The sequence below is a fragment of the Erythrolamprus reginae genome, chromosome 5 (genome assembly GCF_031021105.1).
Source record: "Erythrolamprus reginae isolate rEryReg1 chromosome 5, rEryReg1.hap1, whole genome shotgun sequence".
Classification (NCBI taxonomy): Eukaryota; Metazoa; Chordata; class Lepidosauria; order Squamata; family Dipsadidae; genus Erythrolamprus; species Erythrolamprus reginae.
Window position 1 is genome coordinate 117,921,663 of NC_091954.1, and position 23,884 is coordinate 117,945,546.

General features: G+C 45.7%; 1 protein-coding gene across 2 annotated transcripts in view; it reads left to right on the forward strand.

The window, feature by feature from the left end:
* The window catches only part of IL1RAP (interleukin 1 receptor accessory protein), an 86,092-nt gene extending 73,905 nt beyond the window's left edge, over positions 1 to 12,187 (forward strand). For both annotated transcript variants that reach the window (XM_070753849.1, XM_070753850.1), the window contains exon 11: positions 10,382 to 12,187. In XM_070753849.1, coding sequence (XP_070609950.1) covers positions 10,382 to 11,106 — 725 coding nt within the window. In that variant the 3' untranslated portion in view covers positions 11,107 to 12,187. The remainder of the gene's footprint in view (positions 1 to 10,381) is intronic.
* The last annotated feature ends 11,697 nt before the right edge of the window (positions 12,188 to 23,884 follow it).

Below are 23,884 nucleotides of genomic sequence, written 5' to 3' on the forward strand. Positions count from 1 at the left end.
GGTGCTTGAAGGGAGGGGGGGGGTTGCAGAGAGGAGGAGGAGGACTGTGGGGTCCTTGGTGCTCTCTTGAGCTTCATTCTTTGCTTGCAGACATCTCGTGACCCAAGTGGGGAACATCATCAGTGTTGAGGGGAATGTAGTTTCCCCCTTGGTAGTTCCTTGTTTTCTGCTTGATTGGTCCTATTCCCTCCTTATTCCTTTTTTGAAAAAAAAACTTTTGCTTTCTTTTCTTTTCTACTTCATATTCATACAAATATCAATGCATATACCTTATATACATCTCAAACCCTCGTACATAATTACCTTTTTCTTGACTAATTTTTTAATATTTATAACAACACCCCTATCTTATTAATAAATTCTCAGTCTGTATTAATTTCTTCCTTCTCTCTCCCCACCTACTCTGACTATCCCTCCTGTCTACCTTCCTTCCCCTCCACCCTCCTGCTACCTTCTCGAAAACTACTTCCTCTCTCTCCCTCTTAAACTTCCCTAAAGTGACTTCAGTTTACTTTTAAACCAACGAATAATTTTAATTACTAACTAAATTATATTTATCATACCCCTCTCTTCTCATATATTATCTTTAACACTGTTTACAATCATTTATCCATTAAACATTGGTATACACATTAAAATTACTATTTACCATTTCCTTAAAAATATAGATTTATAATTTTGTCATCTGGATTAATTCATTTCTTTACCACTCCCACTCTTATTTCTGTATTTGAAAAGGTTTTGCCATTATATGAACCTGCTGCTCTAGATCAGCACCTGTCAACGCAAGTTTGCCTGCAACTTTGCCTGATATGTTCAACCTTATAAATGGAAAAAGAACAGCGTAGAGAAAATATTTCATAACAATTTTTGGGGTTCAAATTACAAATAATAGCAAATCTGGAAACTGATCAGTTCCAGAAGCGTCAATTATGCACACCGTATATCAAGGTGATCCTTTTGGTTAACATACACTGCTCAAAAGAACAAGGGGGACCCTGAAAGAACCCACCCTAGATCGGAATGAATGAAATGTTCTCATGGAATCCTTTGTCCTGCACAAAGTTGAATGGATGGTCAATTTATTTATTTATTTTTATTGATTGATTTTGTCCATTACACAATGAGGGTTTTAGTGGGTATACACCTAGTAAAATACATAATGGAGGTTATAGAGGAGAGACTCATGGTAAAATATATCAAAGAAAGAATAGAAGAGAAGATATAGGAATAAACGTATCAATGAAAGAATAGAGGAAGAGATATAGGAATAGAAGAAAGGAATAGGAGATATAGGAGAGCAATAGGACTGTGTTACTTCCTAAGTGGACTGTTTGATTTCACGGAAGTTTGATTTACTTGGAGTTATATTGTGTTGTTTAAGTGTTTGCTTTTTTTTTTTATCAGTATACATTTCTGCAACAAATACCAGTATCTTTGGATAATATATACAGTATCAGATATTTTTGCCATTTTCTTTTAAAAGGATGTAAAAGGTATATTGTAACTGGGAATGGTTAAACGTTCTAAATTTAATAATAATAATAATAATAATAATAATAATAATAATAATAATCCGTGATTATTTCAGTCCAGTTTCTCCATACATTCATTTTCCATCCAATTATAAAATTCCATCCAAACCTTATAATACTCAGAGCCTTCTCTATCTTTAAGTTTCCTTTTTCCTTGAAGTTGTTACCTAGCTGGGTCGTGAGATGTCTGCCAGAACTTGCTTATCCTCCCCAATCCCCCCCTCCCATTTGCATGAGGCCTTTGCACTGAGCGTTATCATCCTGCCTTATTTATTCTTTTATTATTATTATTATTATTATTATTATTATTATTATTATTATTATTTGGTGCCTGGATTGACACACACACAAAGGCCTGTTTGCAAATTCTTCCTCGCGAATAGCAAGAGGTCCTTCGGAATGACGGATGTGCCAATGTTTGGACAGGTGGACCTTCCAGGGGCCAAATCCATGCTGTCCAGCTGTCCAAAAGTCGAATCGACCTAGCAGAGACACCTGTAAATTCTTCCATCTTTGAAGATCCAATTCTATTTGTGTTCTCAATTTAACATAATTATTATCCTTGATTGTTGAGCATCTATTTGTCAAATTAATAACTAACTATTTAATTTTTTAAAGTATTTGTAATCCCAATTTTTCCTCTTAAGTTTTTTGAAATATTTATTTCAAGTAGTTCCAGTTAAATTGGGAAAAATGTTTTTCACAAATTTGGATAAAACAGTAACAAAATTCATTTGCAAAATAAAAAATCAAGAATAAAGAAAATATATTTACAAGCAGGGGGGAGCTTTGGACTCCCAGATTGGAAACTCTATCAGACAGCAGCAATATTAACATGGATAAGGAATTGGATTAATTTTGATGATAATAAGATTTTGACACTAAGGCCATGATTTATTATCGGGTTGGCATTCTTTCTTATGGAACAAAGCAAAAATCCCCAGTTTATTTTCGAAGGCATTTAATCAGAGAAGCATTGATTACAACATGGCTGGAAATTAAAAAGAAACATGTTAAGGTACCAAATTGGCTTTCAACTGTGGAAGCCATGCTCTCTCCAAATACATTCGACAGGAATAAAATTTTAAAATATAAAGATATATTACACAAAAGTCGAATCAACCTTGCGAAGAGAAACCATTTTTAAATCCCAGATTTGCATTCATGCAACAGACCTGACCTAGCTGTCAAATTCCTCCCATTTCTCTGACTAACCTGACCATAAATTAACCTCTTGTGGCAGAAGCCGGTCAAATGAGTTGGGTTTGATTCAGAGGCTGCCTCCTCCTCAAACAACAATACTGAGAGTTGTACATTGTGCAAATTGCCAAGGCTGGTGCTGCCTCTGGAGAGAGGGGGGGGGTGTAGGTTTCCCCCAAGTCTAAACCACTTCAGCCTTTTAGCCACGTCTCCGTTTTATCTTTTATCCAAAACTTCCAGGTGATAAAGCAGCATCTGTTTTGCTCAGCACGGCACGGCATGAATTCTTCCGGCTTCCTTCTAGAATGTTTAAGTCTTAACATTTTTGGTATTTATACATATTGTTTTATGTATTTTAACATTTTATTATATGACCAGAGATCCTTTTTGAAGGAGCTGGGCGATCTAGAAATGAGAGAGAGAGAGAGAGAGAGATGGAAGGATGATAGGATAGATAGATAGATGGGTAGGTAGGTAGGTAGGTAGGTAGGTAGGTAGATAGATAGATAGATAGATAGATAGATAGATAGATAGATAGATAGATAGATAGATAGATAGATAGAATAATAAATAGGTAGGTAGGTGCGTGAGTGGATGGATGGATGGATGGATGATAGAGAAAGAGATGGATGGATAATAGAATAGACAGGTAAATGATAGATAGAGATGATAGGAGAGAGAGAAAGACATGGCTGGATGGATAATAGAATATGGTAGATGATGGATGGATGGATGGATGGATGTTAGAATAGTTGATAGAAGACAGACAGACATGAATGATAGGAGAGAGAGGGATGGATGGATGGATGGATGGATGGATGGATAGACAATGGATGGACAGATGATACACAGAGGCAGACAGAAAGAGAGATAAATAGGCATAGGTAGATGGAAGGAGGGAGGGACAGACATAGTCAAACAGACAGATAGATGATAGACGGATGGATGGAGAGACATGAAAGAGGCAGGCAGAAAGAAAGATTGACAGAGATAAATAGAGATGGATGGATGGATAATAGAATAGATGATAGAATAGACGATAGATAGATGGATGGAGGGTTGGATGGATGGATGGATAGACAGACAGATAGATAGAATGGACACATGCCTTGCGTCTCTTACTTAGAACCACAATTGACCCTAAACCTTCTGGTTGCTAAGCACAACGGTTGTTGAGTTGCTTGCTCTTATTATTTTTCTTCCATTCTCCGTTCTGCTTCCATTCGTGTCATTCGCCTCGGAGATCAACAACATTGTATATTATCTAATTTTGATTCCTTTTTTTTGTTTTGGAATTTTAATAAAACGCTTCTTTTGATACATCCCGCTGTTTTCAGTTGCTTTTCCCTTGCTCTTTTGGGTGTGTGTTTGTGTGTTTGTGTGTGGGGGATGTGGTGGGGGTGTGGGTGGTTCAGAAAAGCCAAGTTGCCGGCTACAATTGTCACAATTCAGCCCCTCCTCTTTTGGGAGGGTGTGGCACAGGTAAAGTGGGCGGGGCCCTGATCACATGCCAATGGGCGCCATCTTGACTTTTCTGACCTCCCCCTCCCACCGATGCCTTGGAAGCGGCCTGTTGCATTATTTGCTCGCCATTCCGAATCTGAGCACTGTTAACCACATCCCAAGACCCCATTGCTGTGTGAGGCTGGACACAATGGTGTGTGTGTGAGTGTGAGGATTTTGGGAGTCATAGTACAGCACCACAGAAGAGCCCAATTTTGGGATGTGCTGCCTATTATATTTGAGAAACTGGACAACCATTTGTTTGGCTTGGAATAATGACTCTTGCCTTGGGCAGAGGGGTGGACTACAAGACCTCCAAGGTCCCTTCCAGCCCTAGGATTCTATGATCTTGGGCAGGGGGTTGGACTAGAAGACCTCAAGGTCCCTTTCAGCCCTAGGATTCTATGATCGTGGAGCAGGGGGTGGTCTAGAACAGTGTTTCCCAACCTTGGCAACTTGAAGATATTTGGACTTCAATTCCCAGAATTCCCCAGTCCAGATATCTTCAAGTTGCCAAGGTTGGGAAACACTGATCTAGAAGACCTCCAAGGTCATTCCCAGCCCTAGGATTCTATGATCTTGGGCAGCGGGAGTTGGACTAGAACAAGGGTAAGCAAAGTTGACTCTTCTATAACATGTGGACAACTCCCAGAATTCCTGGGCTAGCATGATTGGCTCAGGAATTCTGGGAATTCAAGTCCACGAGTCATAGAAGAGCCAACCTTGCCTTCCCCTGGTACTAGAAGATCTCCAAGGTCCCTTCCAGCCCTAGGATTCTATGATCTTGGACCGGGGGTTGGACTAGAAGACCTCCAAGGTCCCTTCCAGCCCTAGGATTCCATGAAATGCTGTAGTAGCTTGTGGAGAACCAGAGTGGTGAGAAGCTGCATGGATGAACCCAGATTTCATGTCCAACAGGTTGAGTCCTCCTCAGAGTTAAAGGAAGACATGTCTCCAAAGCACGTTTACCCCAAATCCAGTCCTGTGGGGCGCAAGGTCCCTGGAGAGTCTCAGCCCTGCAGGTCCTTGCAATTGGACTTCCTTTCTTTTTCTTTTTCCTTGAAGACCTTTTGCTTCTCATCCCAGAAGCTTCTTCAGTTCTGACTGAAGGGTGGAGGAAGGGTTTGCATTCCTTGCAGAGTGGACTTTGTCTTGGCCAGCCCAGGGGTAGGCCAAGTTGGCTCTTAAGTGACTTGTGGACTTCAACTCCCAAAATTCCTGAGCCAATCATGGCAGCTCAGGAATTCTGGGAGTTGTAGTCCACAAATCGTAGAAGAGCCAACATTGCCTACTGGGCCAGCCCATCTGCAGTTGAAAAGCCAAGGCTGCTCTTCTGAAGATAGCCACGTCCACCTGGACAGAGAAGACCTCTGCTTCGAAGGAGGGATCTGAGAGGCCATCTATCTCAGCCCTCTCTCGACAGAGGGCGGGGCAGATACGAACACACACACACACCATCTCCTGTGCACAACACAGTCCTTTTAGCAGTCCCAAGTAAGGTCACAACACCCATTTGCACTATTTGGGTGACCTTGAAGGCCCAGACAAACCTCCGAGTGACCTCAACAATTCCCAGAGAGAGCACAAACGGCCAGAGGACCTCCAAGCATAGTTCCCTCTAAGCTGAGCAGTGAGCAATCGCTCACTGAAAAATCATCATCAACTCAGAGTTTTCCAAACCTGCCCAGAAGCCGAGAGGGAAAGAGTGAGAGGGAAGGAGAGAGAGAGGAAGAGAGAGAAACAGATAGAAAAAAGAGAGGAAGGAAAAGAGAAAGAAAAAGAATGGGAGAAAGGAAGAGAGAAAGAAAATCAAAATCTAGTTTGAAACTAGCTCAACTATTTAAGTGGCATTTTGATATTGATAGAGTTGCCCTATTATGAACTCACTGTTATAGACACACAGTATTTACTTACTTACTTACTTACTTACTTGCTTGCTTGCTTGCTTGCTTGCTTGCTTGCTTGCTTGCTTGCTTGCTTGCTTGCTTGCTTGCTTGCTTGCTTGCTTGCTTGCTTGCTTGCTTGCTTGCTTACTTACTTACTTTATTATTTCTGTGCCAACCAGTCCCAAAGGGACTGCCGCTCAGACACTATACTTTTCCGCCCACCCCCCAAAAAAATTAGAGGGAAGACTGCCTCCAAGGAGTGCAAGTCCTTCCTCCCCCATTCGCTCAGAACTGAAGAAGCTTCCTGCACAAGGAAGGGACATGTCTTCTAGGAAAAACAAAAGGAAGCCCAGTTGTGGAGTGTAGTGAAGCTCTGAAACCCAGGAGCCCTGCCCCCCCCTCCCCATCAGAGAGGTGGAAATGGCTCTTTGGGTCTCTCTATAAATGGGTATCAGCAGGGAGAACACCCCACTGCCTCCCAGAACTGATGAGGTTACTTAGTTGGGCTATGAAAGGTCAAGCAGAGGGAGCACCAAAGACCCCACAGATCCCCTCCCCCACCTCCTCCTCCTCTTCCTTTTCCTCCTCCTCCTCCCCTTTCCCCTCCTCCTCTTCTCCTTCCTCTTCCTCCTCCCCCTTGAAAATCTCACTCTCTTCTAGCACTGATGGTGTTTTCTAGTTGGGTCATGAAATGTTTGCCAGAAAACCACCAAGGAGAGTGAGCACCAAGGATCCCACAGTCCCCCCACTCCTCCTTCCTTTCCTTCCTTCCTTCCTCCTCCTCCTCTTTCTTCTTTTTCTTCTTTTTCTTCTTCTTCTTCTCCTCCTCCTCCTCCTCCCCCCCCCACTCCCTTCTACCTAGCCCTGATTATATTCCTTAGCTGGGCAATGCAGAGGTGGGATCCTGCCAATCGGGCTGGTTCTCTGGAACTGGTAGTGGGAATTCCCCTCCCCCCCGCTCACCAAATCGGCAGCGATGGGCGGCTGGACATGGGGCAGGGGGAAGCGAACCAGCCATGAGGTTGGTCAGAAGCCACCCTGGGCAAGGAGTGTCATAAGATGTTTGCAAGAAATCCTCCAAGCTGAAAAAGCCCCAGGGACCCCCCACCCCCACCAGTGCAACCCTGAGCTACAAATCTCCTGCCAGCAACCACAATTAATCCATTGTGCGTTATTTATTTGTTTGTTTGTTTGTTTGTTTGTTTGTTTGTTCAATCCCCCTCCCCCTTAGACTCAGGATGGCTTACAACATGTTAGCAATAGCCCTTTTGAACAGAGCCCGCCTCTTGCCCCCACAATCCAGGTCCTCATTTGACCCCCCTCGGAAGGATGGAAGGCTGAGTCAACCTGGAGCCAGTGGTGAGATTTGAACCGCTGACCTGCAGATCTAGCCGTCAGCTTTAGTGGCCTGCAGTCCTGCACTCCACCCACTGTGCCACCTCAGCACATAGCTTTCCTCCTGGTGTGGTGGGGGCTTCCTCACGGGAAATTTCCAAAAGCAGACGACAATCATGTAACGGGAGAGGGTCTAGACCTCCCGCCTTGAGCCAGGGGGCTGGACTAGAAGACCTCCAAGGGCCCTTCCAGCGAGTGGCGGGTTGCACTCACCTGCAAACCAGTGTGCTGTGCGCACATTGTCTTCATTTGGGCATGCCTGTGCAAGCGCCTGCCCACACATCTCTCGTGCGGTTTTGTTTCTGTGCATGCTCAGAAAATAAAAATAATCCGCTTTCCTAAAACATTTTATGAGCTGCAGTTTTGTGGCCACAGATAAAAGAAAAAAAGGAATAAAGGAACTCCATTATTAAGAAAAGAAATAAAATAAAAGAGGAGTGAAAGAGAGACATTCAAAATTGGGTCTTTCTTTGATTTTTTTAGAGGCTGGGGGCTTCCTTCCCTCCCACCGCTCTTTCTTTTTTCCTCTTGAAATATTCGCCCCAAGAAAATGCCTCCACTCTTTCTCCCAGAGTCTGTTATTCTGCTCATCCGGACAGATGAAGCCAGAGGCCCTGAAGAACACAAGCAACTCTTGCCATTAACTTGAGAAATTAAACTGGGTTTTCCTTCCCATGGACAACGTAGAGTCAGCTTGATGGGTTTTTAAGCTCCTAAGCTCAAGATGAAACTGTAATATAACATCTGCTTCCTCTGGCTTTCCTTCTTTGGTGTGGGGGGGACCCGAAATTGCTGGGCCTTTTTGAGCCCCTAAAGAGAATTTGCAAATTCATTTTGCTTTATGTCGGAATTTGCATCAAACCGAAAAGGCAGAAAACAACAACAACAAGCAGGGACAGAAGGAAACCAGCTTTGGGGATATTATAAAACATGCATTTCCCTTAGTTTAGTCTGATTCTTCTCTGGTTCGGATGCTTGGTTGTATTCCACGGTGGTGCAGTGGTTAGAGTACAGGCCTGAAGGCTCCTTCAGCTGACTGCTAGCTGTAGTTCAGTGGTTCAAACCCCACCACCGGCTCCAGGTTGGCTCAGCCTTCCGTCCTTCCCAGGTGGGGCAAATAGGGACCCAGATAATTGGGGGGAAGAGGCGGATTCTGTCAACCGCTTAGAGGGGGCTGGAAAAGCAGTGGGATGTGGTATATTTATGAGAGAGAGAGAAACTTTAGGACAGGGAACGGAAGGCAGGCTGGTGCACTTATGTGCGCCCCTTATTGACCTCTTAGGAATCGGTAGAGGTCAACAGTGGACAGTCTAAGGGTGAAGTTTCAGGGATTAGGTGATGATACTACAGAGTCTGGTAGTGAGTTCCAGGCATCAACTCATCGGTTGCTAGTCGTATTTCCTGCAGTCGAGTTTGGAGTGGTTTACTTTGAGTTTGTATCTGTTGTGTGCTCATGTGTTGTTGTGGTTGAAGCTGAAGTAGTCGTCGACAGGAAGGACGTTGTAGCAGGTGATTTTATGGGCTATGGTTAGATTGTGTTTAAGGCGATGTAGTTCTAAGATTTCTAAACCCAGGATTGTGAGTCTGGTTGCGTAGGGGATTCTGTTGCAAGTGCAGGAGTGGAGGGCTCTTCTCGTAAAGTATCTCTGGACGTTTTCTAGGGTGTTTATGTCCAAAATGTGCTCCAGCCCCTCCTCAAACAGAAGAACCTATACCTATACCTATAATTCAGACAATTGACAGTCCAGTCTCTTCTTAAAAGCCTCCAGTGTTGTAGCACCCATAACTTCTCATGGCAAGCTATATATTCCTCTAGTTAATTGTTCTCATTGTTAGGAAATTTCTCCTTAGTTCTAGGTGGGATCATAGAATCCTAGGGCTGGAAGGGACCATGGAGGTCTTCTAGTCCAGCCCTCCTGCTTGATGGATACTGTTCCAGCCTCTTCTTAAAAGCCTCCAGTATTGGAGCATCCACAACGTCTGGATGCAACTTCTAGTAGATAAAGTAGTAGATGATTCTCACTGTCAGGAAATTCCTCCTTAGTTCAAGTTTACTTCTCTGCTTGGTTGGTTTCCATCCTTGTTCCTTTATATATATAAACAAAATTTATTTATTTATTTATTTATTTATTTATTTATTTATTTATTTATTTATTTATTTATTTATTTATTTATTTATTTATTTATTTATTTATTTATTTATTTATTTATTTATTTATTTATTTATTTATTTATTTATTTATTTATTTATTTGGTTAGTTAGTTAGTTAGTTAGCTAGCTAGCTAGCTAGCTAGCTAGCTAGTTAGTCCAATACAAAATGAAAGTTCAAGAGAATAAAAACATGTAGTAGTAAATATCAAGGAAAGGATACAAGAAGGGATATGAGAATAAAATATATGAACAGAAGAAAAGATATATCAGATATAGGAGGGACAATTGGACGGGACGGAAGGCACACTAGTGCACTTATGCTCACCTCTTACTGACCTCTTAGGAACCTGGAGAGGTCAATCTTGGATAGTCTAAGGGGAAAATGTTGGGGGTTGACACTATTGAGTCCGGTAATGAGTTCCACGCTTTGACAACTTGATTGCTAAAGTCATATTTTTTACAGTCAAGTTTGGAGCAGTTAACATTAAATTTGAATCTGTTGTGGGCTCTTGTGTTGCTGCGGTTGAAGCTGAAGTAGTCATTGACAGGCAGGACATTGCAGCATATGATCTTGTGGGCAATACTTAGATCATGTTTAAGGCGTTTTAGTTCTAGGCTTTCTAGATCCAGGATTGTGGGTCTAGATATTGGAAGCCTGGCTACCAGGATTCGGGCTACTCTGACCGCTTGTCTTTTCCTCTTCTGCTTAGACGTGACCGAAGCCATCTTTGACTTCATCCAGAAGAGCCGCAAGATGATCGTGGTCTTGAGCCCCGACTACCTGCTGGAGAAGAGCATCAGCCTTCTGGAGTTCAAACTGGGCCTCCTCTGCCAGAACAACATCGCCACCAAACTGGTGGTGGTGGAGTACCGGCCGTTGCCGCGAGCCCACCCGAGCGTCCAGCAGCTGAAGGAATCCGTGGCCTTCGTGGTCTGGAAAGGCGAGAAGTCCAAGCACACGGGCTCCAAGTTCTGGAAAGCCTTACGCTTGGCGTTGCCTCTCCAGAGTCTCGGCAGCTGTGGAGGCGTGGTCTGGAACGAGACCTCCTCCTCGCATTCAGACACCAGCTTGGAGCAGGCCCAGAAGAAGAGGAGCAGGTGGAAAGGGCCGACGACAAAGGCCAAAGGCGTCCCCGTCCATAGAGGACCGGCCTCCTTGCCCAGAAGGAAGGCCAAAACATCTCCCAAGCCGTTCCTGGCCTGTCGCTGCTGCGTGGCTCCCTCCAATGAGAAGTGCCAACTCAAGAGCTCTGTTGGCCAACCGTTGGCCAAACCCAACCAGGAGGTGCCTTGCCAGAGGCCGCTTCTGGGAGACTCGGCAGTCGTCCGCTTGCAGAAGAATGGCAAGAAGCCTCCGTCCGAGTCCCAGGCGGCGTCTCTGGGTCTCCAGCAGTTTGCAGACGTCTCCAATAACAATGACTTCTACGTCCTTTAACCCCACTGATGGTGGGACCTGCTGGGAACTCCAGATCTGAGAAGCCACGGGAGGATTGATGCGGGGTGTGGGTGGGTGGTTGCCTACGGAGGAGGCCGGCGGTTGGGAACTGCCCCCCTGAGGGTCTCACTTCCTGGGCCACGGTGGAGATTAGAAACTCTCTACCAAGACAGGACCTGGTCTAAGAGAAGGCCATGCAGGAGAAGCTGAGGGAGATGTCTCCAGGAGTGGATTGCAGCCGCTACGGCTGGGATCGAGGCTCTGGTGGTGAAAATGGTGATGGGTACCCATTTCCATGCCCCTGATGTATGCACATATGTTCACTCATGAGATTTCACTTCTGCACATGCACAGCAAGCAAATTTTGCAGGAGCGCATGAGATTTCACTGGTTTTTGATGGGTTTTTCCTCCATGCATGCACAGAAGCAAAGAAATCGATGGGAATCAGTGAAATTTCATGCGAGAGAGCATCCATGTGCAAGATTTCACCTGCTACACACGCGCAGAAGTGAAATATTGTGCCACTGGACACGTGCTTGCCCACAACGATCCCAGAGGGCATATCGGTAGCAGCCAGTAAGTGGAACTGTCGCCTGGACGTGTCCACCATAACAAGTTCCCCCCAATCATGTTGAAGGCCCAGATCTTCCCTGTTTTACAGGACAGCATTGCCCCCCCTCCTCTTTTCATTCCAGCCATGTGGCACAGTGGTTAGAGTGCAGCACTGCAGGCTCCTTCGGCCAACTGCCAGTTCAGTGGTTCAAATCTCCCCACCGGCTCCAGGTGGACTCAGCCTTCATCCTTCCCAGGTGGGTCAAAGGAGGACCCATATTATGGGGGGCAAGAGGCCGATTCTGTCAACCGCTTAGAGGGGGCTGGAAAAAGCACTAAGAAGGGGTAGATAAGTCTAAGTGCCATTGCTACCACTATTGCTATTTCTCTTTCTTTCTTTCTCTCTCTCTCTCTATTTCTTCCTTCCTTCCTTCCTTGTTTCTTTCTTTCTTTCGATCCTCGGTGGTGCAGTGATTAGAGTGCAGTACTACTAGCTACTTCTGCTGATCACTGGCTGCCAGCAGTTTGGCACAAGGGTTGGCAGAGTGGGCTCTTCTATGACATGTGGACTTCAACTCCCAGAATTCCTGAGCGAGCATGATTGGCTCAGGGGTTCTGGGAGTTGAAGTCCAAGCCAACCCTTGGACTTTGGCAGATGGAATCCTACCACCGGCTCCAGGTGGACTCAGCCTTCCCTCCTTCCCAGGTGGGTCAAATGAAGACCCAGATTGTTGGGGGCAATTCTGTAAACTGCTTAGAGGGGGCTGTCAAAGCACTTGGAAGCAGTAGATAAGTCTAAATGCTATTGGTATGTTGGGATAGGATGTTTGGGTAGGTGGTTGGGAATTCTGGGTCTTGTAGTCCAGGGAGAAAGGGGGGGTGAATGAGGGGAGAAGGTCAGGGGGGCTTGAACGAAGGTCTGAACTTCGGCTTTAGGTTCAGAGCCTCAGACAGGCACGGGGTGGGCTCAGCAAAAGAACCTAAAAACAGCCACAGCCCCCCACCCCACCCAATTTATTGGGGCAACATTCACAAAGGTTTCTGGAGCAGAGACTCAGATAAACAAACAAATCCACGGTTTGGTTTGGTTTTTAATTGTTGCTTTAATTTACCCAAGATCCGTTTTCAATTCTCTTTGGCTCCGTTGGCCTTCTGGAAAGACAATTTGGATCGTTTTTTTAAAAGTCGTCTTCATTTTGGGTTTTTTTTAAAAAAAGGGGTTGTGTTTTCATTTTATTTTGGAACAGAGAGGAGGACGAACCCTTGGAAACCAAGGGGTTGAAAATTAAATTTTCATTTCCGTGAACGGTTCTGGGAGCATCTGTTTTTGTGGGCTGCCATTTCTGTGTGGTTCCCCCACATGTCACCATCACAACGGTGCGTTTCGATTTATTCATAAGAACATAACATAAGAACCTAAGAAGAGCCCTGCTAAATCGGGCTGAAGCCCATTGAGTCCAGCCTTCTGTGTCCTCCAGTGGTCCACCAATTGTCCATGGGGATCTTGAGCAGAAAGAGAAGGCAAGACCCTCCCTTTCCCTGGACCCCCAACACATGGGACCCAAGGGGACCCTGCCTGCCTCAGCCAATGTAGACGCGGCACATGGACATCCAGTTCAATAACCACCTATGATACACTTGGCATCCATGAATCTGTCTCATCCTGACTTGATGCTCTCGAGGCTGACAGGTGTCACGACCTCTTCTGGAAGGGAATCCCATCAACCAAGGACCCTCTGGGTGAAGAAGAAATATTTCCCTTGATTTCTCACCTGTGAGCTTTAGGAAGGGGCCCCTCGTCCTAGTATTGTGGGATAGAGAAAAGAATTTTTCTCTATCTACCTTTTCTATCCCCCGCAGGATTTTATTCCCTTCGATCAAGTCCCCCCTTCAACGCCGTCTTTCAAGGCTGAAGAAACCAAGGTGTTGCAACCTGGTTTCCTAAGGGAGGGGCTCCATTTCCTTGATCGTTCTTGTTGCCCTTTTTTGCACCTTTTCCAGTTCCATTCTATCCTCCTTGAGGTGCAGTGACCAGAACTGTACACAGGACTCCAAGTGGGGTCTCACCATCGATGTGTACAGAGGGAGGAATCCCTGCCTGTAGCTGACAACAGGAGACATCAGAGGGGAAACAGGATGGAGCCCCCCAACCCATCTCCCTCCCTCCTCCATCTGCCTCCTTCCTTCTATCCCCTCTTTCAGCTTCCCAAAGAAATCCCACGTGGTCCTCGATTTACAACCGTCACAGTCATGTTGAGGAAAGACTTCATGAACTCCATCTGTCTAGTCAGGAGGACAGAAGGGAAAGTGGGGACATGATCGAGACGTTTAAATACATTAAAGGGTTCAATAAGGTTCAGGAGGGAAGTGTTTTTAATAGGAGAGTGAACCCAAGGAAAAGGGGGCACAATCTGAGGTTACTTGGAGGAAAGATCAGAAGCCACGTGAGAAAATATTATTTTACTAAAAGAGAAGTAGATGCTTGGAACAAACTTCCAGCAGACATGGTTGGTAAATCCACAGGAACTGAATTTAAACATGCCTGGGATAAACATAGATCCATTGTAAGATAAAATACAGAAATAGTATAAGGGCAGACTAGATGGACCGGGAGGTTTTTTTCTGCCATCCATCTTCTATGTATCTATGTTTCTACAGTCTGCTGTCCAAGACAGTCAAAGGCTCTGGATATATATTGATGGCGCCTTTGTGATTTCTTGGGAAATAATGAGTAATTATGGAAACAGGAATCGTGGAGGAAGTTTTACGGCCATCAAAGGAGCCGTTCGAAAGGCAGGAGAAAGAATTGAGTTTGCTTTGCCCTTCAGCGCGAATAATTCCAATAATTGGGCGTTTTTCAAAGCAATGCAGCCGTTTCAGATTTGCCCTTAATTCACTCACACAGATGCTGCTAAACAAGGGAACAGAAGAATAACGAGGGAGGGGGAAGAATGCAGAGGGAAATGTCTGGATCTATGGAAACAAGGTAGAAGAGTCCACTCTTTCTGTGTGTGCGCGTGTGGACTTGGGGGAAAACTGCAGAAAAAGGTTTGCTTGGCAATGCTGGGAATTAAAAGCACAGGGGAGGATGGAGGAAAAGAAAAGAAAAGAAAAGAAAAGAAAGGAGGAAGGGAGGGAGGGGAAGAAAAGAAAATAAGGATGGAAGGAGGAGAAATGGATGGCGGAAGGGAGGAGGGAGGAGAAGGAAGGAAGGGAGGGAGGGAAGAAATAAGGAAGGGAGGGAGGGAAGGAGGAAGAGAGGGAAGGAGAGAGGGAAGGAGGAGATAAGAAATTTAAAAGGAAGGAGACTGAACAAACGAGATCCTCAAAAGAAAAGGAAAAGAAAGAAGGGAGGGAGGGAGGAAGAAAGAAAGAAGGAAAGAAAGAAAGAAAGAAAGAAAGTGAAAGAAACTAAATAGCCAGCCACTTTATAAGCTTTTATTGCTCACTTGAGCTGATGTATGGGGTTCACCTTGTCTCTCCTCCTCCTCCTCCTCCCTTTCTTTTACAGCTATTACTTTTTTATTCACCAAGGAAGAGTACAAGCCAAAGCCAACCCCCCCCCCCAAAAAGCCCATTCTATTGGAATGCTGGTTAGGCCGAGCTTGGAGTTTTTCCTGGACCTTGTTGACATTTAGCTCCCAAAAAGAAAACCCTCCCTTCTCCGAGTCTCAAAAGCTGCCTTCGTTATGTGGGCTTAGAGAAACATGGAAACCTAGAAGATTGATGGCAGAATAAGGCCTCCTGGTCCATCTAGTCGGCCCTTATACTATTTCCTGTATTTTAGGATGGATCTATGTTTATCCCAGGCAGGTTTACATTCAGTTCCTGTGGATTTACCAACCACGTCTGCTGGAAGTTTTTCCAAGCATCTACGACTCTTTCAGTCAAATCATATTTTCTCACGTGGCTTCTGATCTTTCCCCCAACTAACTCACATTGGGCCCCCTTGTTCTTTTCTTCACTTTCCTATTAAAAAACACTTCCCTCCTGAACCTTTAACATATTTAAATGTCTCAATCACATTCCCTTCTGTCCTTCAGATTATTGTTAGACTGAAATTAGCCCCCACTTGATATAAATGGGGGGGGGGATTTTGAGGGTCTGCAAAAAGAGGACAAGTGTTGCTTTTGAATGCCCTTTTCAAAATATCCAAAAACTTTTTTTCTAAAAAAAAAATAAGTGTCATAATCCGAGGCCTACAATGGGAGACATTGAAGAGTTCCAGCAATAGACGAGAGGAGAAATTTTGTGTGTGTGTGTGTGTGTGTGTGTGTGTGTGTGTGTGGAAATGTGGAAATGGAAGATATTTAAAAGTAGGAGCGAGAGAGAGAGCGCCGTGGGCGTCCACAAGAGACTCTTTCTTGTCTGGGTGGCCTCTGAAAATGACCCTCATTTGTCAAAGAAAAACGAGTGGGGGAAAGGCTCCTTTTTCTGAGCCATCAATTCCGTCCTTCTGTCGTCTCTCGGCTGCAAACTTAACGAATAATTTCCTAACGCGGTTGCTGATAAGAGACGGCTTTGCTCTGCCTCAACAATGGATGCCAAACGTTTCCCCCAATATTTTGGGGAGCTAAAAGTGGTGCTGCTATAATTACTCCTCCTTCTCTTCCTTCACTGCTTTTTCGCACAAAAAAAATGTGCATTTTCACAGCCGAGATACACACGCAGACCCTGGAAATAGCTCGGCTGGAGGCTTGCAGCTGTTCGCTACATTTTTAAAAAAGACATAAAAAGACCAATTTGTCAGAGAAGAAGTGCTGCCCCCTCCCTTGACCGGATGCCCGGAGCCCCAGGCTGGCCTTTAAGGGGTGGGAGCCTTGGAGGGGTGTTAAGGAGTGTGCAGAGTGACCCCTGAGTGATCAAAGATACACTTACATGGAGGAAACATGGAGGTCTTACAGATATCCAAGTGATAGCCCAGAGGTATGAGTAATAATTCAGTAGTACAGTCTAGATACATTAAGTGTATAAAATATTATTTACTTTGGCAAATATCTTAGTGAAGAACAGTCCGAGTCATACACAGTTAAATCAGTCAATACATTTCAATAAATATACAATACTATAAGTCTTACCTGTCCAGTTTACAAATACATAAACTAGCATTTGAACACATGGTTCTTACTACAGCAGAGTCACAAAGACAAAACAGAAATAGCAGAGAGAGAGAGAATCAGGCTTCTGGCTCCCTCTTGTGGCCATCCGTAACACTACCTCTTAAAGCAATAGTGTTCTAATACATGTAGGCATACATTGTTGGTTTACTCCATATATTGCCAAACCCAACTAGTTATGTACATAGTACTGATAGGGGTGTTGTTCCCTACAGCTCTATGCTCAGAGGCATTCCGGAGGGGTGCACTAAATTCAGAACTGCCAATCTTTAAGCCATGTTTTCCCCAGCATGGGTTTAAAAACAGCCTAGATTAAGAGCACAGGGTAGACTTGGGGATTCTAGAAAACCTTCCCCAAGCAGAAGTCCATTGGGACGCTGACTCCCAGCATAGTCACAAAGACAAAACAGAAATAGCCCAGAGAATGAATCACACTTCTGGCTCCCTCTTGTGGCAATCCGAAACACTAGCTCTTAAAGCAATAGTGCTCTAATACATGTAAGCATACATTGTGGGTTTATGCTATATTTATTTATTATTACTTGGATTTCTATGCGGCCCTTCTCCATAGATTCAGGGCGGCTTACAAAAGCCCCGATTATTAAAAGACAATCACTCACATTCATTCCATTTACATTCATATATATATGGCCAGACCAATGCTCAACTCCCCCTGCCAGCAAAGATGAGTTTTTAAGGACTTGTATTGCCAAATCCAACTAGTTATGTACTAATGTATGTCAGCCTTGAATCATGCCAGAAGGTGTCCATTTTAAGATGGGTGGACTTCAACTCCCAGAATTCCTCAGCCAGCTCTGGGACCCACCTGGGACCTCTATCTCAAAGCGAGCCGGGTGGGGAATTCTGGGAGTTGAAGTCCAGCCACCTGGAAGTGTGGTGGATGGGAATTCTGAAGTTGGTCCCACCTGACATACAGCATGCTGGGTGGGGGATTCTGGGAGCTGAAGTCCTCAACTTACAACAGTTCACTTAGTGACCATTCAAAGTTATAACGGCAGTGACCAAAGTGACCTGCATCGACCATTTTTCACACTTAATGACCATTGCAGGATCCCCCTGGTCACGGGATGGAAATTCAGACCTTGGTTTGCAACCTTCTGACATCACAGGCACAAAGCCATGATTTCTTGAACAAAGCTTGTCCGGGCCCTGAAATCTCTTCGAGTGAGCAACCTCGTTCAGACGTCTGTGTCCCTTGGACTTGCAGTCGATTTTTTATAACACGCTTGTGTAGACAAATATAAAGTATTAATTCTCTACTGTAAGAAAAAACTCCAAGAGTTTTAAAAGCAAGAAAAAGAACTATATTGTCAAATAAAGTCAAAAAAATAAACCACTTATGCATAAAAGGGACCTCGAAAAGATAGTTGGTTTCCGAGGTATTTTGCTTGATACAAATCATATCATTTATAGGTTTTCCCATTCCTTTATTCCTCCTTTATCCTCGCCCTTTCCTCATGTCCATAGTTGGGGTTGTTTTTCACGAATGATTTCACTCCGTTTTTCCCTTGTTTGGCTATTTCAACATTTTCCTTTGGGGACTTTTCCAATTCCTCAATCCTTACCAATAACCCCTTAACTATTTGGTTTATCTATTTTTGGAGGTCATTCTGCCCTTATTCTTCATATCTTCCTTTCTCTTTCTTTCTTTCTTTCTTCTTTCTCTTTCTTTCTTCTTTCTTGCTACCTTCCTTTCTTTTCTTTCTTTCTTCCTCCCTCCTTTTCTTATTTCCATCTCCTTCCTTCCTCCCTTCTCATTCCCTTCTTCATTCTCTCCCTCCCTTTTTAAATTCCCATCTCCTTCCTTCCTTCCTTCCTTCTTTTAGTTTTTTTCTTACTTTCTTTTTCTCTTCCTTTCTTTTTTTCTTTTTTTTCTTCCTTCCTCCTTCCCTTTCTTCTTATTCCCATCTCCTTCCTTCCTCCCTTCTTCTCATTCCCTTCCTCATTCCCTCTTCCTTTTTTCTTCTAATTCCAATCTCCCTCCCTCCTTCCTTCCTATTCTCTCCTCCCTCCCTCCCTCCCTCCCTCCCATCCTTCTCCCTTCTTTGCCACCCCCTCACCCCTTTCTGCTGCCCTTCTCTCTTGTTTCCCTGATTTTCAGCGTCCTTTTGATATTCCGGGTGACCAGCACCGGCTTTTCCAGCTGCTTTGGGGGAGCTGGCTGAGACCTGGCCTCCCTCTTGCATTCATTCCAGGCCCACCTGGACGGTTTCCGGCCAGCAGGGTTCAGCTGAGCCCCTGCACTATGAAGCTCCGCCAGCAGGTGTCGCTCTGCACACAGGCAGGGAAATCAGCCTTGCTTGGGAAGGGCAGCATCTTCAAAGAATTAAGATAGGAGGGTCGCCCAGAAAGTAATGCACCACATTTTTTTCTTCGACAATTATTTATTGATCACAATGAAACCTACACACAAGAAAGAATGATGTTTCTTCTACACTCCCTATTTTTCCATGTAATCTCCATCCCATTCTATGCGCTTCCTCCAGCGAGACACAAGGGCGTGTAGGCCCTATCGGTACCACTCCTTGTTCTGGTTCTGAAGCCATTTCTGCATGAATCACCTCTCATGGCCTCCCCCTCTGTGCCCAGCGACTAACCGTACTTCTGTCGACTGCAGTCTCCATAAACTGTACACAAATGTTTGTGAATGTTCCCAAGTTTCTTTCTCCGCAGCGAGAAATTCAATGACAACCTGCTGCTTGTAATGTACATCACTTGCAGACATAAGAACCAAAGAACCTAAGAAGAGCCCTGCTGAATCAGGCCAAAGCCCATCGAGTCCAGCCTTCTGTGCCACCCAGTGGCTCCCCAATTGTCCATGGGGATCTTGAGCAGAAAGAGAAGGCAAGACCCTCCCTTTCCCTGGACCCCCAACAAATGGGACCCAAGGGAAATCCTGCCTGCCTCAACCGACATAGAGATGGCCTTTGGAAGAAAGGAGAGAGGGAGAGAAGGAAGAAAAGAGGGAGGAAAGGAAGGAGGGAGGGAGGGAGAGGAGGGAAGGAATAACCTAAGAAGAGCCATGCTGAATGGGGCCAAAGTCGATTGAGTCCAGCATTCTGTGTCCCACAGTGGCCTCCCAATTGTCCAGGGGGCTCTTGAGCAGAAAGAGAAGGCAAGACCCTCCCTTTCCCTGGACCCCCAACAAAAGGGACCCAAGGGAACCCTGCCTGCCTCAACCAACATAGAGGAGGCACATGGACATCCGTTTCAATAAGGGAGAGAAGGAAGGGAGGGAGGGAGGGAGCCGGGAGTTGCATAGTGGTTAGAGTGCAGCTCTGCAGTACAGATCTCTGGGGGGAGCTGATTCCAGAGGGCCGGGGCCCCCACAGAGAAGGCTCTTCCTTGAGGCCTCGCCAGGCGACATTGTCTGGCTGATGGGACCTGGAGAAGGCCAACTCTGTGTGACTTAACTGACCACTGGGATACATGAGGCAGAAGGCGGTCCCAAAGATAACCTGGTCTTAAGCCATGTAGGTCTTTGTAGGAGATAACCAGCACTTTGAATTGGGCCCGGAGACCAACTGGTAACCAGTGCAGCTCACAGAGTGATGTTGAAATGTGGGCAAATCTTGGGAGCCTCACTACAGCTTGTGTGGCTGCATTTTGCGCAATTTGGGGGTCTCCGCACAGTCTTCAAAGGCAGCCCCATGGAGAGAGCATTGCAGTAGTCGAACCTCCAGGTGATAAGGGCGTGAGTGACTGTGCGAAGTGACTCCCTATCCAAGTAAAGCCGCAACTGGCACACTAGGGGTACCCATGTGAATGCCCCCATCTTGGGCAGGGGGTTGGACTAGATGACCTCCAAGGTCCCTTCCAGCCCCGTTATTTTCTATGTGCCCTTTTCTGCGTGGGCTCGATTGAAAAGACCCCCAGGAAGCCAGGGGGCTGGGGGAGGGGCCAGGAAGCTGCCTCTTCAGGACAAACACCCTCAAATCTCTCTCCTTCCTTCCCAGACCAGGAAAGAGGGGCCCCGCCCCCAATGCTTCCCACCCTCCGGACGCGCAGGGACCCCCACCCCCGTTTGCAAGATCCGAGCAGCAGATGCCAAGCGCGGGTTGAACCCCGGCTCGCTCCCCGACCCCGGGCGCTTCTCCAGAAAGGGCGGGTCTCCGGTGGGCGACTCCCACGCACCCCCCGCCCCTTTCCCCCCGATCCCCCGCGTGGGTCCATTGTCTCGGCGGGGACATTTCCCTTCCCCGGCCATTCAATGCAAAGGGAGAAATGCAGACAAACCAGCCGTCGGAATGGACCCCCCGGGCGTTGGGCTGGGTCGGAGGGAGGGGTCGCTCCTCCCACGCCCTCCACCCCCCCCTGGAGTCCCGGGTGGGGGGCGGAGGGCTGCTGGGACCGATAGGGATCTCCATTCTCTGCGGAATCAATCACATTAATTTGCTGGCTGTGAAAGAAAGAAACGTGCAGAGGAACGAAGTGGAGACAAGAAATCCGCTCCTGTGCCTCAGTTGCCCTGGGGCCTCGTGCTCCGGGCACGGGGTTGGACTAGACCACCACTTCCTAGTAGATTTTTTTTGTAGATTTATTGGATTTATATGCCGCCCCTCTCCGGAAACTCGGGGCGGCTCACAACAGTGATTTTCTAGTCCTTTCTAAGGGGTTTACAGAGAGTCAGCATTTTGCTCCCAACAATCTGGGTCCTCATTTGACCCACCTGGGAAGAAAGAAAGAGAGAGAGAGAGAGAGAAAGAAATGGAAGGAAGGAAAGAAAGAAAGAGACTCTAGAAAGAGTGCAGAAGAGAGCAACCAGGATGATTTGGAGACTGGAAACTAAAACACACAAAGAGCGGTTGCAGGAACTGGGCATGGTCAGTCTAGCAAAGAGAAGGACCAGGGGAGACATGATAGTGGTCTTCCAATACTTGAGGGGCTGCCCCAGAGACGGGTGGGGGCACCAGAAGGCCAGAGAAGGAACAATGGATGGAAGCTGACCCAGGAGAGATTCAATTAGGAATAAACAGGAATTTTCTGACGCTGAGAGCGGTCAACTAGTGGAACAGAAGTTGCCTGCGGAGGTTGTGGGAGCTCCAACACTTGAGACTTTCAAGGGAAGACTGGATGGCCATTTGTCGGAAATAGCATAGGGTCTCCTGCTTGGGTGGAGGTTGGACTAGATGACCTCCAAGGTCCCTTCCAGCTCTGTTCCGTTAAGTTCTAATCTTCACAGAGCGATAGACCCACATCAGAAGGCGCCAATGTCTTCTCCAGCTCTTGGCTGCCCAAGGGCTCCTCCACCGAAGCTACCTGCCCTTTGGACGTCTTCCTTCCCTCTCAATGCTCGATTGAGCAATGGCACCTGCTTGTCATGAATTGGGCCTTTCTGTTTCAAGAAGTGGAAGTGACCGAATGGTTTAAAGCAGGGGTCTTCAAACTTGGCAACTTTAAGACTTGTGGGCTTCAACTCCCAGAATTCTCCAGCCAGCATAGTTGGCTGGAGAATTCTGGGAGTTGAAGCCCATAAGTCTTAAAGTTGCCAAGTTTGAGGACCCCTGGTTTAGAGCTTGGGAAGAAAAGGACAAGAAAGGAGGCGAGCATCTCTCCACCAGAGGGCGCCCTTGACTGGGCTCTAAGAAAGAGACCCACCACAAAAGAACATTTGGCTACCTCTGCTAGGTCCCAGGATAATGTTTATTTATTTATTTATTTTGGTCAAGTATTGGTAGTATGCATAGATATAACACTGTTTATATACATGAGATGGGTACTAGTAGGAGAGAAACATTAGAAGAGGGGACGGAAGGCACGCTGGTGCACTTATAGAATAGAATAGAATGGAATAGAAGTTTTTATTGACCAAGTGTGATTGGACACACAAGGAATTTGTCTTTGGTGCAGATGCTCTCAGTGGACATAAAAGAAAATATACATTTGTCAAGAATCAGGAGGGACAACAATTAATGATTGTCATAGGGGTCAAATAAGCAATGAGGAAAAAATCAATATTAATAAAAATCTTAGGATACAAGGAACAAGTGACAGTCCTACAGTCCTAGGTGGGAGGAAAAGGATGATAGGAATGAGGAGAAAAACTAGTAGAAATAGAAGTTCAGATTTAATAAATGTCTGACAGTGTTGGGGGAATTATTTGTTTAGCAGAGTGATGGCATTTGGGGAAAAAACTGTCCTTGTGCCTAGTTGTCTTGGTGTGCAGGGCTCTGTAGTGATGTTTTGAGGGTTGGAATTGAAACAGTTTGTGTCCAGGATGTGAGGGGAGGGGTCAGTAAATATTTTCACCGCCCTCTTTTTGATTCGTGCAGTCTACAGGTCCTCCATGGAAGGCAGTTTTTTCTGCAGTTCTGATTCTCCTCTGAAGTCCGTGTCGGTCTTGTTGGGTAGCAGAACCGAACCAGACAGTTATAGAGGTGCAGATGACAGACTCAGTGATTCCTCTGTAGAACTGGATCAGCAGCTCCTGGGGCAGTTTGAGCTTCCTGAGTTGGCGCAGAAAGAACATTCTTTGTGGTGCTTTTTGGATGATGTTTTTGATGTTAGGTGACCATTTTAGGTCTTGAGATATGCACGCCCCTTACTGACCTCTTCAGGTGAGGTCAACAGTGGAGAGTCTAGGAGTAAAGTTTTGGGGGTTTGGTGACAAAACTAAAGAGTCAGGTAGTGAGTTCCAGGCATCCACTACTCAGTTGCTGAAACAAGGTAGCCGTCTTCCAATACTTGAGGGGCTGCCCCAGAGAGGAGAAAGGGGGTCAGGCTATTTTCCAAAGCACCAGAAGGCCAGACAAGGAATAACGGATGGAAGCTGACCAAGGAGAGATTCAACCTGGAAATAAGGAGGAATTTTCTGACAGTGAGAACAATCCACCCATAGAACCAAATTTGACTTCGGACATTGTGTCATTACTGGAGGCTTTCAAGAAGAGACTGGACTGCCATTGGTCAGAAATGGTGTGGTCTCTTCCTGCTTGGGAAGGGGGTTGGACTAGATGACCTCCAATGTCCCTTCCAACTCTGCTATTGTATATTCAATGGAACAGAACTTCAGAAGTTATGGGAACTTCATCCCTGGAGGCTTTCAACAAGGGACTGGGCTGCCCTCTGTTAGAATTGGTGTAGGGTC